The sequence below is a fragment of the Pollicipes pollicipes genome, unplaced genomic scaffold (assembly GCF_011947565.3).
Source record: "Pollicipes pollicipes isolate AB1234 unplaced genomic scaffold, Ppol_2.1 Scaffold_3447;HRSCAF=4054_pilon_pilon_pilon, whole genome shotgun sequence".
Classification (NCBI taxonomy): Eukaryota; Metazoa; Arthropoda; class Thecostraca; order Pollicipedomorpha; family Pollicipedidae; genus Pollicipes; species Pollicipes pollicipes.
This window is the reverse complement of record NW_023596297.1, coordinates 7,857,626-7,869,758: the sequence shown is the minus strand read 5'-3', so window position 1 is coordinate 7,869,758 and position 12,133 is coordinate 7,857,626. Positions and strand designations below refer to the sequence as shown.

The following is a 12,133-nucleotide window of genomic DNA, read 5'->3' as shown; positions in this document are numbered from 1 at the left end:
ATCACGTCATATAAAGTGTATCACTAATCGATTTTGACTCATTGTTGAGCATTTCCAAACAAATATGGCTTAATCATGTTAATACACATTGTTGACCAGTCGACATACAGTCCAATTTTCATTTTAAAATTTCGATCAAACATCAAGATACAAGTTACCTTTGCGATGTCCTTAATGTTTGCAGAAATCAGATAAGAATCTGACGAAGCTCCTGAATTCTATCGGTTTAGAAAGATTCTACTTAACCATTGTAAATTAAGGGCACCGGTAATTTAATCCATACAGTCGTTCGACGTCTGATCTCTGCAGTTTATTGACTTCAAAACACAAACAGAATTGATCTCACGGTAGCTTCTGTTTTTTTTTGTTTTGGTTACAGGGTAAATAACAATAACACGAAGAAAACTGAGTTCCTTGTTGACAAGTAAGCTATATCCGAGGATTTTTGTTGGGGGAGGAGGTAGTCACCATGAGAGGGGTTTTTGTCAACTCTGTGTTCCCCTTGGCAAGGCTCTTTCTACACCCCTGCCTGCGCCACAAAAGTAGATCAAGTCGCCCGTGTTGAATGATGGGCAACCACATACCCGCTAGATCAATTCATACATAAGGCACGTAGCTTCCCGGAGGTTTTTGTACGGTGGCGTGGTGTAAGGGAATATAATTCGGGAAAAATATTGTTGCAGGCGTCCAACATCTGTTTTACACAATAATTAGTAATAATGCTCATCCAGAAATATGCAACAAAGCAGCCATATTATCAGTTCGCAGTCAGTCATGCGGGAGACAGCCGGGCCAGGGCAGTGGCCGCCGACGGCGGACGGGAGCAGGGTCCTGATAAGAATAATATGGCAGAAGGGCGTTCATTCTGTGGCTTGGTTTGTAAAGAAGAATTTCCAGGCTTTGGTCACATTGTTTTTGGCAGTTTTGACTTCAGACCTTGTTTCCGCCTAAAAGGCTGTGACAAGTTTTATCTCTTAAAAAGCAGCCAGCGAAATGAAGGTGCATGAGACATCTGTCGCACTATGAGCCATCGATTTACTTTCAAAATTTTCACCACCTTATGTCCAGGCCGTATTTTGGCGCCTGCCCTGTTTAGGTAGATGCCTCCTTAATGACCCAAAATACCCAACCGCTCCTGGGATTTCGCCTCCCGAGGAAAGACAATGTTGAAAAAGATCAATAATCTTGTAAAGCTGGATGGCCTTATTTGCTGAATGACATACGTGAGTCGAATTGACAAGATTGTGCACCAGTGGGAAACAGCTCTAAATGCATGTATGGCATAGCAGCCATGACATTGAAATAAATGGTAAAGAGCTTTAACAACCTCCATCCCAACCGCCCTTCCCCCGGTTATCGGGCTTGCTTTCCAGATAAAGATCCTGGAGTACGCCCTGAGCTTGCCGGCCCCACTTTTTGCAACGTGTCTACGCCTATGCACAGTTGAAAATTCTCTAGAAAAAAAAACGTTTACACGCGCCCGGGTGGCCGGTTGGATACACTTTGCTCGGGTAGGGGGTCAATTTGACCCTCCTGAAATCTCAGGGACTAAACGAGCTAGACACCAAATGTACAGGGTGTGTTAACCTGCACATGCCCTCACTTAGGTCAAGGTTTGAAGTTCCTAGGTCATGTCCTTCAGGTTAAATAAGGTCAGACGATACCAAACTCCGGGTTGGTCTCCAAATTGCCCCTGGAGCGTTGATGCCTGTTCTAAGCAAAGCATCACTGATGTTCACCTGAGGTCGGTGACCTTGTTTGGCCTTTTGAAGGTCACGGTGACCGCGATAATACGAGACTGCTTTGAATTTTGCAATTGAATGAGCTACAGACTGGGCTAGGCAGCATACTCCTAAAAAACAGAATGTTGACCTGGGTCATTTTGGGTCAGTGACATATTCTGACCTTAGCTAAATCCACGGAAGATGTATAATGAGGTTCCTGTTATCAAAAATTCGTAATGAGCACCAGAAACTATCGCATACAGCAACCCATAAGGAAAGAAAACAAGTTGGCCTTGACCCTGGTATTACCTTGTTACCCGACCCTAGGTCAATGGAATTTGTTCATTTAATCGTTGTATTGCCTAAGAAAGTATCTCAGAGGTGTATGGCTTCGTCTAGCACTCCGTTGTTGCATCAGATTGAACGATTCCCTAGACACTGACTTCGCTGAATCCATGGCCTGACTTTGACGTACCGTTGGCCAGAAACCTCAGAACGTGCATCAAAATGTTTGATGCCAAACGATCCCGTATCAAACTGTCAACCATGCAAAATTTGGCGCGGCTGCGCCGCAGCGTTCGGAAATTGTTTCGGAAAAACCTCTGGAGAGGGGGGATTTCATTTGATCCTTGTCGAGTTAACTTAGAATGGTAAGCTTAGGAGTGCTCGTATGCGCAAGCTTTAAGAACTTTTGTGGGCGTTTGCCAGGTGGCGTAAATTTGGTGGAAAGTAGTATGTTGGAGCATGCTAGGTAAAATATAATTAATCAGTTACTTTTGAGCATAGGTCCTAACATATTTAGTGCAACGTTTAGGATGCCTTCAGGCTCACATCTTGCTGAAACCTTTAGCAAAGCTTTAAGGCTGGTTGATTGCCTCATGAAACAATTTCCACCAAGGTAGATTGAGTTGGTGTCCCATGAGACAGGCGACAGGCGACGTCGTACACCATAACCAGCTGGTTGTGTCGTGAGACCCCAATGCGCACGCGCCCCAGCACTCAGGTAGCATGGCTTAAAAATAGTGTCGCTGGACCTGTCCAAAGTTGATGTGACTAGCACAGGTTGCTATCAGGCGGCCCCGGGCTTGGTATTTCCACAGAGTTGATGAATGCAGTGTACGTGCACGAGTACATTGACAAGGCCCCAGCGAATGGGCTTTGAAGTGACCACGATCGACTCCCGCTCGCTGGCTTGCCTGTCATGGAAGAGAAAGGATCCATTCAACTCACAGAAAATGCTTCGCCTTAGTTACACAGCTGGTTCCACGTCCTCGCGTGCTCCAGTGGACGAAATCTGATACCGATGCTCACAAACGTCCAACAAGCGAATGTGCGGTTTGAGCTAAAGCGGACGCGACCGGCTGCACACCCACGCACCGAAGCTCTTGAGTCACATCTGTTACTAAAAACCTGTGCGACGTAACTGGTGGTTGCACGAGCATTTCAGAAAACGTTAAGGAAAGCGGGTTGGGTCCCCCAGCTTAAAATCTCCCGCCGCACAAGCCCACCCATTCGCTGTCACCACCAAGAACATGAGCGATGAGGCATGTTTACGCGTACCAGCAGCACCCTTCGTATGACGCGTCTATCGCTGTTAACTTATTTAATCTTGCCGCTACATTTTACCGATACAGACCGCACCCGTCCCTCCCCCGCAGTAATGTGGGCCACCGGCCCGCAGTGGTCATGACTGTCTTCGACGAGCTCGCGAACACCTCCGAAGCTGTTCAGCGCTCGGGCTCCCGCCGCCCTCTGCCGTCAGCGCCGCTCTGCTCGCGGCAGTCGTGCGCTGGCGCCGCGCCGACGGACGTCCCACAAACGGCACCACCAGCGCGCGGCTCCTGCGTTCGGACTGGCTGCCGCGCGGCCGCCCTGCCGTCTACTGTTGTGTACGATGCTGGCACGGACTGGAGACGGACGTCACCCCACATGGACGCCCATGCGTGAGGTGTGATCGCCAGGCAGCCGTCACACGTGTGCGTGCATCCGACGCTGATGGCCGACCCGGCGCCTTATCGCTTGGCTCACGATGTCTTATAACGGATATCAGCGGGTGTCATCGTTTAAGTCCCACCAATCAAAGTTCTGCTCGATCTGAAGAACGTGCAACACGGAAACATCGCTCCAATCCGTAGTGTATTCATCACGATTTAACTGTCGCTGGTCTCAACATTCTCCGTGGATAGGCCCTTGAACGTGGGCACGGGCACGAAGGTGACCAGGGTGTACAGCTTGTGGGGAGAGTCCTCGTCCTCGTTCCTCTTCCTCGCGAGCCGCACACGGATCCGCTTGGCGACAGACCTGTGCACAGAGAACACGTCAGTGACAGACTCGCGGTCAGCCAAAATAAACGCGCCACGTAACGAACGTCGAAGCCACACTCTTCCCCCGACAAATGACCGTGTTTGTGCAGACATCGGGCTCGCGGCGTATCATCGCCGCAGCGGCAGCAAAGGCGGACGTGTAATTGACGCGTTCGGTTTCAGGTTAACATGCCTGCGGTGCCTGAGTCCATGCCTGCCTGCCCTGCCCTGCCATGCCACGCCTGTCTATGCCATGCCTGCCTGAGTCCCGCTATAGCGATGTTGGAAAAATCGCCGCTTCCTCCTGGTTTCCTGGATTGTGACCGGGTAGAATGAAATATTTTGTACTCCGCTGTGACACAACAAAAACAGCTTTTGGAAGAACTTATTTTCCCTCTCTGTTTCAGGACAACATGAAACCAAAAGGGGCGACAGTTCAGGAGTTGTCGCTTCCGTCATGAGCCATGTATCGGTATCCGCAAGAGCACAAATCCTGCACCTACCAGACATGGATGCCCAGTACTTAGCAGCGTGTGTTGTGACCTAACTGTACGACAAATTATGCATGAAAATATGGAAGACAACGTGCCTGTTTATTAAATCGAAACATCTTTAAAAAATGCCGGGAACTGAGAAACGAGAAACGGAACTGCATCGGTCTGCAAATTAGCAAAGCTCTCACTTCCTACGCCCCTACGCAGACCAACTCAAAATTTAACATAATTTAATCCATCACGAACGACGAACCGCACCCATTGCCAAACATGCCAGAATGGTGACGAACTGCACCCCCAGTAACCGAACACAGACGGTCACTTACGTTCCACCGCGGTATTATGGCAATGCAAGTGGGAGAATCATCCGCAGTTCAGCGCCAGAAGCGTCTCAACTATTCGGTACGCTGCGTCCACCTCCCAGTTCAGGTTGGAAGCTGGACATCGCAAAATTATCCAGTTGGTTGAGAAGTTTCGCCTACTCGTGGCTGATTTGTCAAAAGCGCAAATGTCTTGCTATGTTCGCGCTTATGTCTTGAACAGATTTGGAAACTTTACAAAGGAAGCTGTATATACATGGACATCACGACTATTAAGGACTTGTTTGTACTTGTCCAAAACCGCCTGTGGTTGGATTTCCGGCCAGTTGTTGGTATGCAGGGTACAACAATGTAGAGGCAGCGGGCCAACTAAATAGCGTTAAGTTTGCCATCTGAAGGCAAGAAATCAAATATGGCGATTCAGGCCCTACAAAAAACCTCTACGTCGAAAAACGTTGCTATAAATAGCCAGACAACTGTTCGAAGATAGCCATCTCACCGCTGCAAAAACACCAGAACGGAAAAACACGAACCGATTACTTTTACTCGCTAAATTAATGAAGGCACTTAACAGGACGAAAACGTCAATGAATTGAAATACAAATTATCATATTTCGCAATTTTGTCGGTTAAAGCGCGCCTTAATCCATTATAACCTTGGCATCACTCACCGGAGCCAACGGAGTGACCGACTCTGATCCCTTTTGGCCGACATTGTACTTGTCAGGCATTGTACTTGCCATATCTCGGTAAATCAATTGAGAACGCTGCCCATCCCTATTGCTCGGCTGCGACGTGCGGGGGCCTCGTGCGGTGTCCGTTAGTTGGAAGGTGGGGACACGAGGGTTCCGCCGTGCTTTTGCCGTTTCCAAAGCCAGGTAGATGTGGCATTAAGAGGTGGAGAGTGAGCAGTGTGATCGTGGTGGAGCGTAAGTAGGTGGCTGTCTGTGGCACATTTGTTGGCATTCAGTCGTGTGCCATTTAAGCCCCTCTCCCCCCCCCCCGTCGGCCCCAAACTTATTTTGCGATACGCACATTCGTTGGCATTCAGTCGTGTGTCATTTAGCCCCCCCCCCCCCCCCCCGCCAGCCCCAAACTTATTTTGCGATACTAGGTCCTTCAGGGGACGGCTTGTTGGCACCTTTGGGCTGATTATTTTTAAAAAAATTTAGGAGAAAAAAATTGCCTGGATCCACGGCATGGTAAGCCTTTCCACAGATTGCCAACTCATGCCAACATGTCCACGTGTTTCATGTAAGTGTTTGAGACTGTGTTGTTTCAGTGTGTCATGGTACTGATGTTTTATTTCATTTGGAGTACCTTTACATGCCTTGCTGTACATAGGATGCGACCCTTCTGTTGAGTAACGCCCATTGTACTGTTACCTCCTAATAAGCTTAACAGTGTAATAACTCACAGCATTAAAAAATGTCGTACTCCGCTACAACATTTTTTTTTTGCAATTTCCAACCTTGCGCTGCAGTACACCTAACAGGCGGAATGTGGCGACACCAAAGACCTCAGTATTTGCAAGCGTGGTTGTTTCCACTGGCAAGAATATAGCGCAGCGATACTTGTTGGCAGGAGGTTACATGCTGAAGACTAACGAAATGGAGGGAGTATCAGAGTCAACGACAATATGATATCGATGTGAGCGGAAAACCTGTGTCACAGTGCCCACCGACATTGCTCTAAGCATCGTCTGGCCGGCTAACAGCTTAACCTGGCAGAGGTAATTACTGCATCGTAAGGGATGTTTTTCATCAGAAAGCTTGCAAAAACGAAAAAAAAACATCAATAGTGAGGAGAAAGGGGACCGAATGCGTGTTTCGTGTTTATCGACCCAGGTGTGGCGGACCAAAGACTTGCCATTGGCCGCGGTACCACGAAACGTAACGCGTGCCAAGGAAGCGTCTAACGAGAACACGCTGTGCGATCATCCGTGTGACCACGTAGGCGGCGGGGTTACGAGCACCGCGAACGCGCTAACCGGCTTCAGCTGCCTGGCCGAGTTCGCCCTCTATCAGACGGCATGACGCTGAACACGCATATATACGGCGCACAGGGCAGCTGCGCCCTCCCCTGGCGCCGTCGGCCGTCTACAGGAGGCACCCGGCCCGACGACGCCACCACTCCCGGCGGAGCCGAGCAGCGGCGGCCGCTGGCGCACCATCGGCAAGCGGCGCACGTGCCGCTGACACAAATTGAAAACAAGCGGCCGCCGGCCGGCCTCTGTCGGAGCCCGGCTCTGCTGTCGCCGGTCAGCCAGCCACCTGCCCGGCACGTCCGCTCAGGCTGCGGAGCGCATTTCGACACAGGCACGGCGCCGGCTGCGCGGCCGCGCCAGTTGGGGAACTACGTTGGTCAATGGAGATTACAGTCGAGCATCAGCGCCGTAACGTTCCTTAACAGAACGCTCCACATTTGAAGATATTGAAGCAAGTATCAGATATACTCATTTATAGCTGTTGGTGTATTTCTAGGCAGCAAAGACTGCTTTAAACAACACAATTTCTCTGTTAAGTACATATGCTTCTCAATATGACGTTGTCTGATCACGTCATCGAACCTTGCACAACACTGATTGCGAGCCAACTGATGGCCGCTATATCTGGAACTGTGCACGCGACACCAGGTATGAATGACTAGGCAATTACATTTTTCTTGACCATGATCGCGGTATGGCTGAAAAAGTCGCAGAATTTGAACGACATTACGAAGTCGCGGATGCCTGGAGAACTCGGAATAGCATGCACATCTTCGCGGGTATAGTTCAGAAACAATAGGGGTTAAGATTTTAACAAGGGCAGGGCTGTGAGCTAAACTGAATGACCTTCAAATGTCTCTTTCAGTTCAAAACCGCACACAACTGTGGAGCACCCCCCTTAACACATCCATGTGCACAGCTTTCACCACACTACTTCACTTTAAAGTCAAGTCATCAGCCCCCTCGCTGCTCAAGGAGGTACAACCAGAATTTGGGAAGCCTTTCAACCTTTCAAACATTGGGAATCTTCTTCCCAGAAAGTAAGCTGAGCAGCACAGTTATATTAGTGACATCATCATGCCGATGCATTTTCATGCGTTTGCATCACCATAGTTTTTGGTAGACAAGATCATGCATCCATGCCATTACCTTGACCATTGTTATTGATTTTGTATGCAGATGCAATATGCAGTTTGAACGCAAGTCAACCAGAAAAGAGCATCCGCCAACTCGCGTAAGAATAAGAGGTTAGTGCCTCCCAGTATCAGAGCACGTGATCGTCGATGGCCACACTCAGATCGCGAGGCGCCATTGGTGAAATCAGGATTCCCCTTGCCCCGAAACATGTGCGCTATGACAGTAGGGTATGCTGCCATTGGTTAATCCCAAACTCACTGCGCCACATATCAGGAAAAGCCTATCAGCTAGTGTGGCCATACCTTGCGTGACCTGAACTAATATCTTGGACAACACAGCATCATGCAGCATGAGATGCAGCAAACCAACACCTGGATTGCTTTCCAACAAACATAGGTCGCTGCACGCCCCCAGGTAGAATGCCTGTCGCCTGCACTCACCGGATGCCGCGCGACCAGACCTGCTCGTTGAGCCGGTAATCAATGCGGACGTCTTGTGTGCCCATCTGCTGCATCGCAAATTTGCGGATCTCCTTCAGCGCACGCGGCGCCTTCTTCTTGGAACCGACACGGTGGAGCCGCTTGTGGAGGTGGATCGTGTAGTCACGAGTGACCACCTCCGACATGGTGGACTTGGACTTCTCCTTTCTGTCCTTTGTTTTGGCCATCTGGAAAGTGAAAAGGAGCCATCAGTTACACATCCATGGCATGATAACATTTTAGGTAATAATGGCATCATTCCCTTGGAAAACAGAAGCTGCAATACACAACTAAATAACATTTATATGCAGACTGATCAGTGACTGTGGTCCCCCACAGGTCTGAGAATACAAAGCTTCTTACTTATCTCTTTTCATGGATCACTGGATAGCAATATTTCATAGCATGCTTTGTTCAAAATAGTGCACTAAAATCCTCAGTCACTATACTATGAAGTTCCCCAATGGCACCCACTCTTTCAACAACCATCACACCAGGAGAGTAATCAGTAATCATCGCTGCACTCTTAAACTGTCCCATGTTTTGAGCCACGCCATTCAACAAAGTATGTGTTGTCATCACAAAAAATGTGGCCGTTAGTTTCATCCTACTAGTCCCAGAATTGTACTCATACAAACTGGTTGCTGACAAGTTCATGTTGGGCCACCTGATAGCAAACAAATACAACCTAGAATGAATGCTTAACCACACAATTGCTACTGAAATGTATTAATGACATTTACAACTGACAGCAACAACTACAGGAACTGAACTGCATGCAAAATGACAATGCACAATTTTTGACTTTTTTTCTCTGAGGACTGTATTTACACATGTCACAGTCCTAATCACATGAACAATTTACCACAAATTTATCTTAACTCAAATTACTTTTATCCCTACTTCTTGTTACCTTAACAGGGGGCCTGTGATGGACACTGAACACTATTATTATATTAATTCTTAAAATACTTCAAGGGTAAAAGAGTATGACATAAAAATAGTAGCAGACCTCAAATCAGGCCTGAAGGCCTTTTCGGGGTACACCAACTCAGGATAAGCACAAATGGCAGAGTAGAAGAATGATGGTGGAGTGGTTGACTAGCAGCAATGAAGAAAAGCCAATGCACTTTATAAATTATTTCCAGTGTCTCACAAAGTGGCCAGTGCCATCTTTGTGATGGCTCGCAACCTTACTGGACCATTTCTGGATGACTGTGGACATCTCTGCCCAAGCAGAAATTGGCTGCAATGAAGACCTCAAGCACCCCCTGGGCCAGACCAAATGTCCACCCAAGGCTTCCTGAGTCTGCACACACATCCTGGCAATGCCTCTCAGCATGCTTTTCAGAAAATTGTTGGCATCCACAAGGCAACCCACTCCAAGAGTGGAAGCTTGGTGACGGTAGTCTCTATTTTCAGGGCAAGGTAACTGATACTCCCCAGCAAGCTACGGTCCAGTAAGTCTTACTGCCATCCCTACCAAGATACTTGAATCTTTCATCACGGATGCCCTAATTGATTGATTCTCGAGTCTGGACTTCTCCACGCAGCCCAGCATGGGTTTCTCCAGAGCAGTCCTGTATCACCCCAGCTATTAGAAGTGTGGAAGATTGGAGCACCACAGTAGAGCGTGGAGATGGATGTGGCATACCCAGACTCTAGCAAAGCCTTTGATTCTGTGTCTCACTACTGTCCAAGCTCCATGCTTACAGTGCCAGAACTTGCTGCACCAGATTAGGGCTTTCCTTATCCTCCCAATGCGGCGAATGCAGGTCCAGTGCTTGAAGTCAGATTGAACACCAGCAGTACCCCACAATGATCAGTGTGGGACCTGTGCTATTTGTAATCTTTGTGAAACCTACCCAGATCAAGCGTGAGGCATGGTCAGATACTCACTGATGACACCATGGTCAAAATACTCATGGATAACACCAAGATCCAACTGTTTGTGTCCAGGCCCAACATGACCCATCTCTACAAGTTGACCTTGACTGCCCTGGCCAACTGGTCGAAAGAGTGGCTGCTTGCCTTTAGTGCAGCAAAGTGAAGGGTGGTGCATATTCAGAACTGCAACTGAAGAATGACCTTCCTCTTGGATGAAGCTGCCAAGCCCACCCAGAAGGACCTGGGCATCTTTATGGATCATAGGCCAAAGGTTGATGTGCAAATTCATGACTTCTCCAGTCACCCTGGCTGTACTACAGTCCTCCTCCTCCTCCCAGAGGAAACATAGTTACAGCAATAATCAGCTGTTTCATGGAGGTGTCAGCTAGGATGCCTGTCCATGACTAATTCAGCAAACTTCTTATCATGTGGGTTGCCAACAACTGGAATGCTTTTCCACATCTGGCTGTATCAGCTAACTCAGTCTAACAGTTCAAGTCCAGGCTTGATGACATCATATGACATCCCATGCCGAACCTTTCCATACTTTCAACTGTGGTATCACCAGATCCAGAGCCTGACAACACTGGGACAAACATGCCAAATGACATTTTAAAACATGTATGGTAAGATGATTCAATACCTCTGTTTCCTGATACTGACTGATATATTATGGCCACAAGAAGACCAATAACTGTTTCCAAAACTTTGGCAAGTACTGTAAAGGTGTGCAGGTAATAGGACTCAGACTCAATTTCTGTGGTGGTTTTCATATTGCCCTGGGTGCAAAATACATGTTCCAAATGTCTTGTGGGTTGTGGTGGCAAAATAAACAATCACCACACATTTAGTGGATCCCACAATTTGGAATTACAGCCGTGCCATGCTGCCAATGTCAGAGACTGATGAGGCCTTTCCTAACCGTTTGATATGGTCAATGTGCTTCAACATCGCTGAGAATATCGTATGAAGTTTCCAACACAAAAGGTGTAAAGGCAGGGACTGCACGGCGGTCAATACGGTTTTAACAAAGCCTCAGCTAAACAAAAGATTCAAAGAAATTGTCAACCTGACCAAAGTATCATCCCACGCATAATCATCGAATTAAGATGAACTACTCGGTAACCTCAGAATAAAAACAGTAAATACGTACTTGCTACCCCCCACACATACCTTTACGATCTTGACGCGGAAAAGGCCGATTGTAGTGATGATACAAAAGCAGTCGTGTAGTTAACTTCGCTTGAAAATTGTTTTAAAATATGGAGAAAGTATCAATATAAATGAATAATTATGTTTTCTGATACAATTTTTTTGCAATTTACTTTCTTCCAAATATCACAACTCTTTAAACATTGTTTTGGTCATCTAGGTTTCTCATCCGCCCTACCCCCGTGGCGTTAAAGGACTGCTGAAGTCATTGACTTGGAGCTATTGCCCGTTTTTTAGAAAGCCTCTAGATGTGATAAGCTTTCCAAATCTAAAAAGAAAAGAATACATATTTGTTGCTGTTAAGTGTAGTAAATGAGCTGCTTATGAATGTTTTTTACTTGTTGAAAGATGTGAAATCCCAGAAACTGCTGCACACGATGATATGTGACTCCTGTTTGAATCATTAGAAAAGATAAACGGTATCAGCTTCTACTTATCAATAAAATCGTTATGTTACAAGTTTTCCAATGCATTCTATTGTCACTACATGATGCATTCGCTTCAAGCAATGTAAACTTTCTAGATGGGACGAGATTGCAAAAAGTTAGACGTGACACAGACTGCAGTATTTTAGGGTCACACTTGACGCT

At 47.3% G+C, this 12,133-nt stretch overlaps 1 protein-coding gene across 1 annotated transcript; it reads right to left on the bottom strand.

The window, feature by feature from the left end:
• Window positions 1–3,841: 3,841 nt before the first annotated feature.
• Window positions 3,842–11,587, bottom strand: LOC119091946 (60S ribosomal protein L31). The gene is made up of 3 exons (XM_037214876.1): window positions 11,505–11,587; window positions 8,406–8,632; window positions 3,842–4,025 (listed from the first exon to the last, which is right to left on the bottom strand). The coding sequence occupies exons 2-3, from the start codon at window positions 8,630–8,632 to the stop codon at window positions 3,875–3,877; spliced, it is 378 nt and encodes a 125-aa protein (XP_037070771.1). The 5' UTR covers window positions 11,505–11,587; the 3' UTR covers window positions 3,842–3,874.
• Window positions 11,588–12,133: the final 546 nt, after the last annotated feature.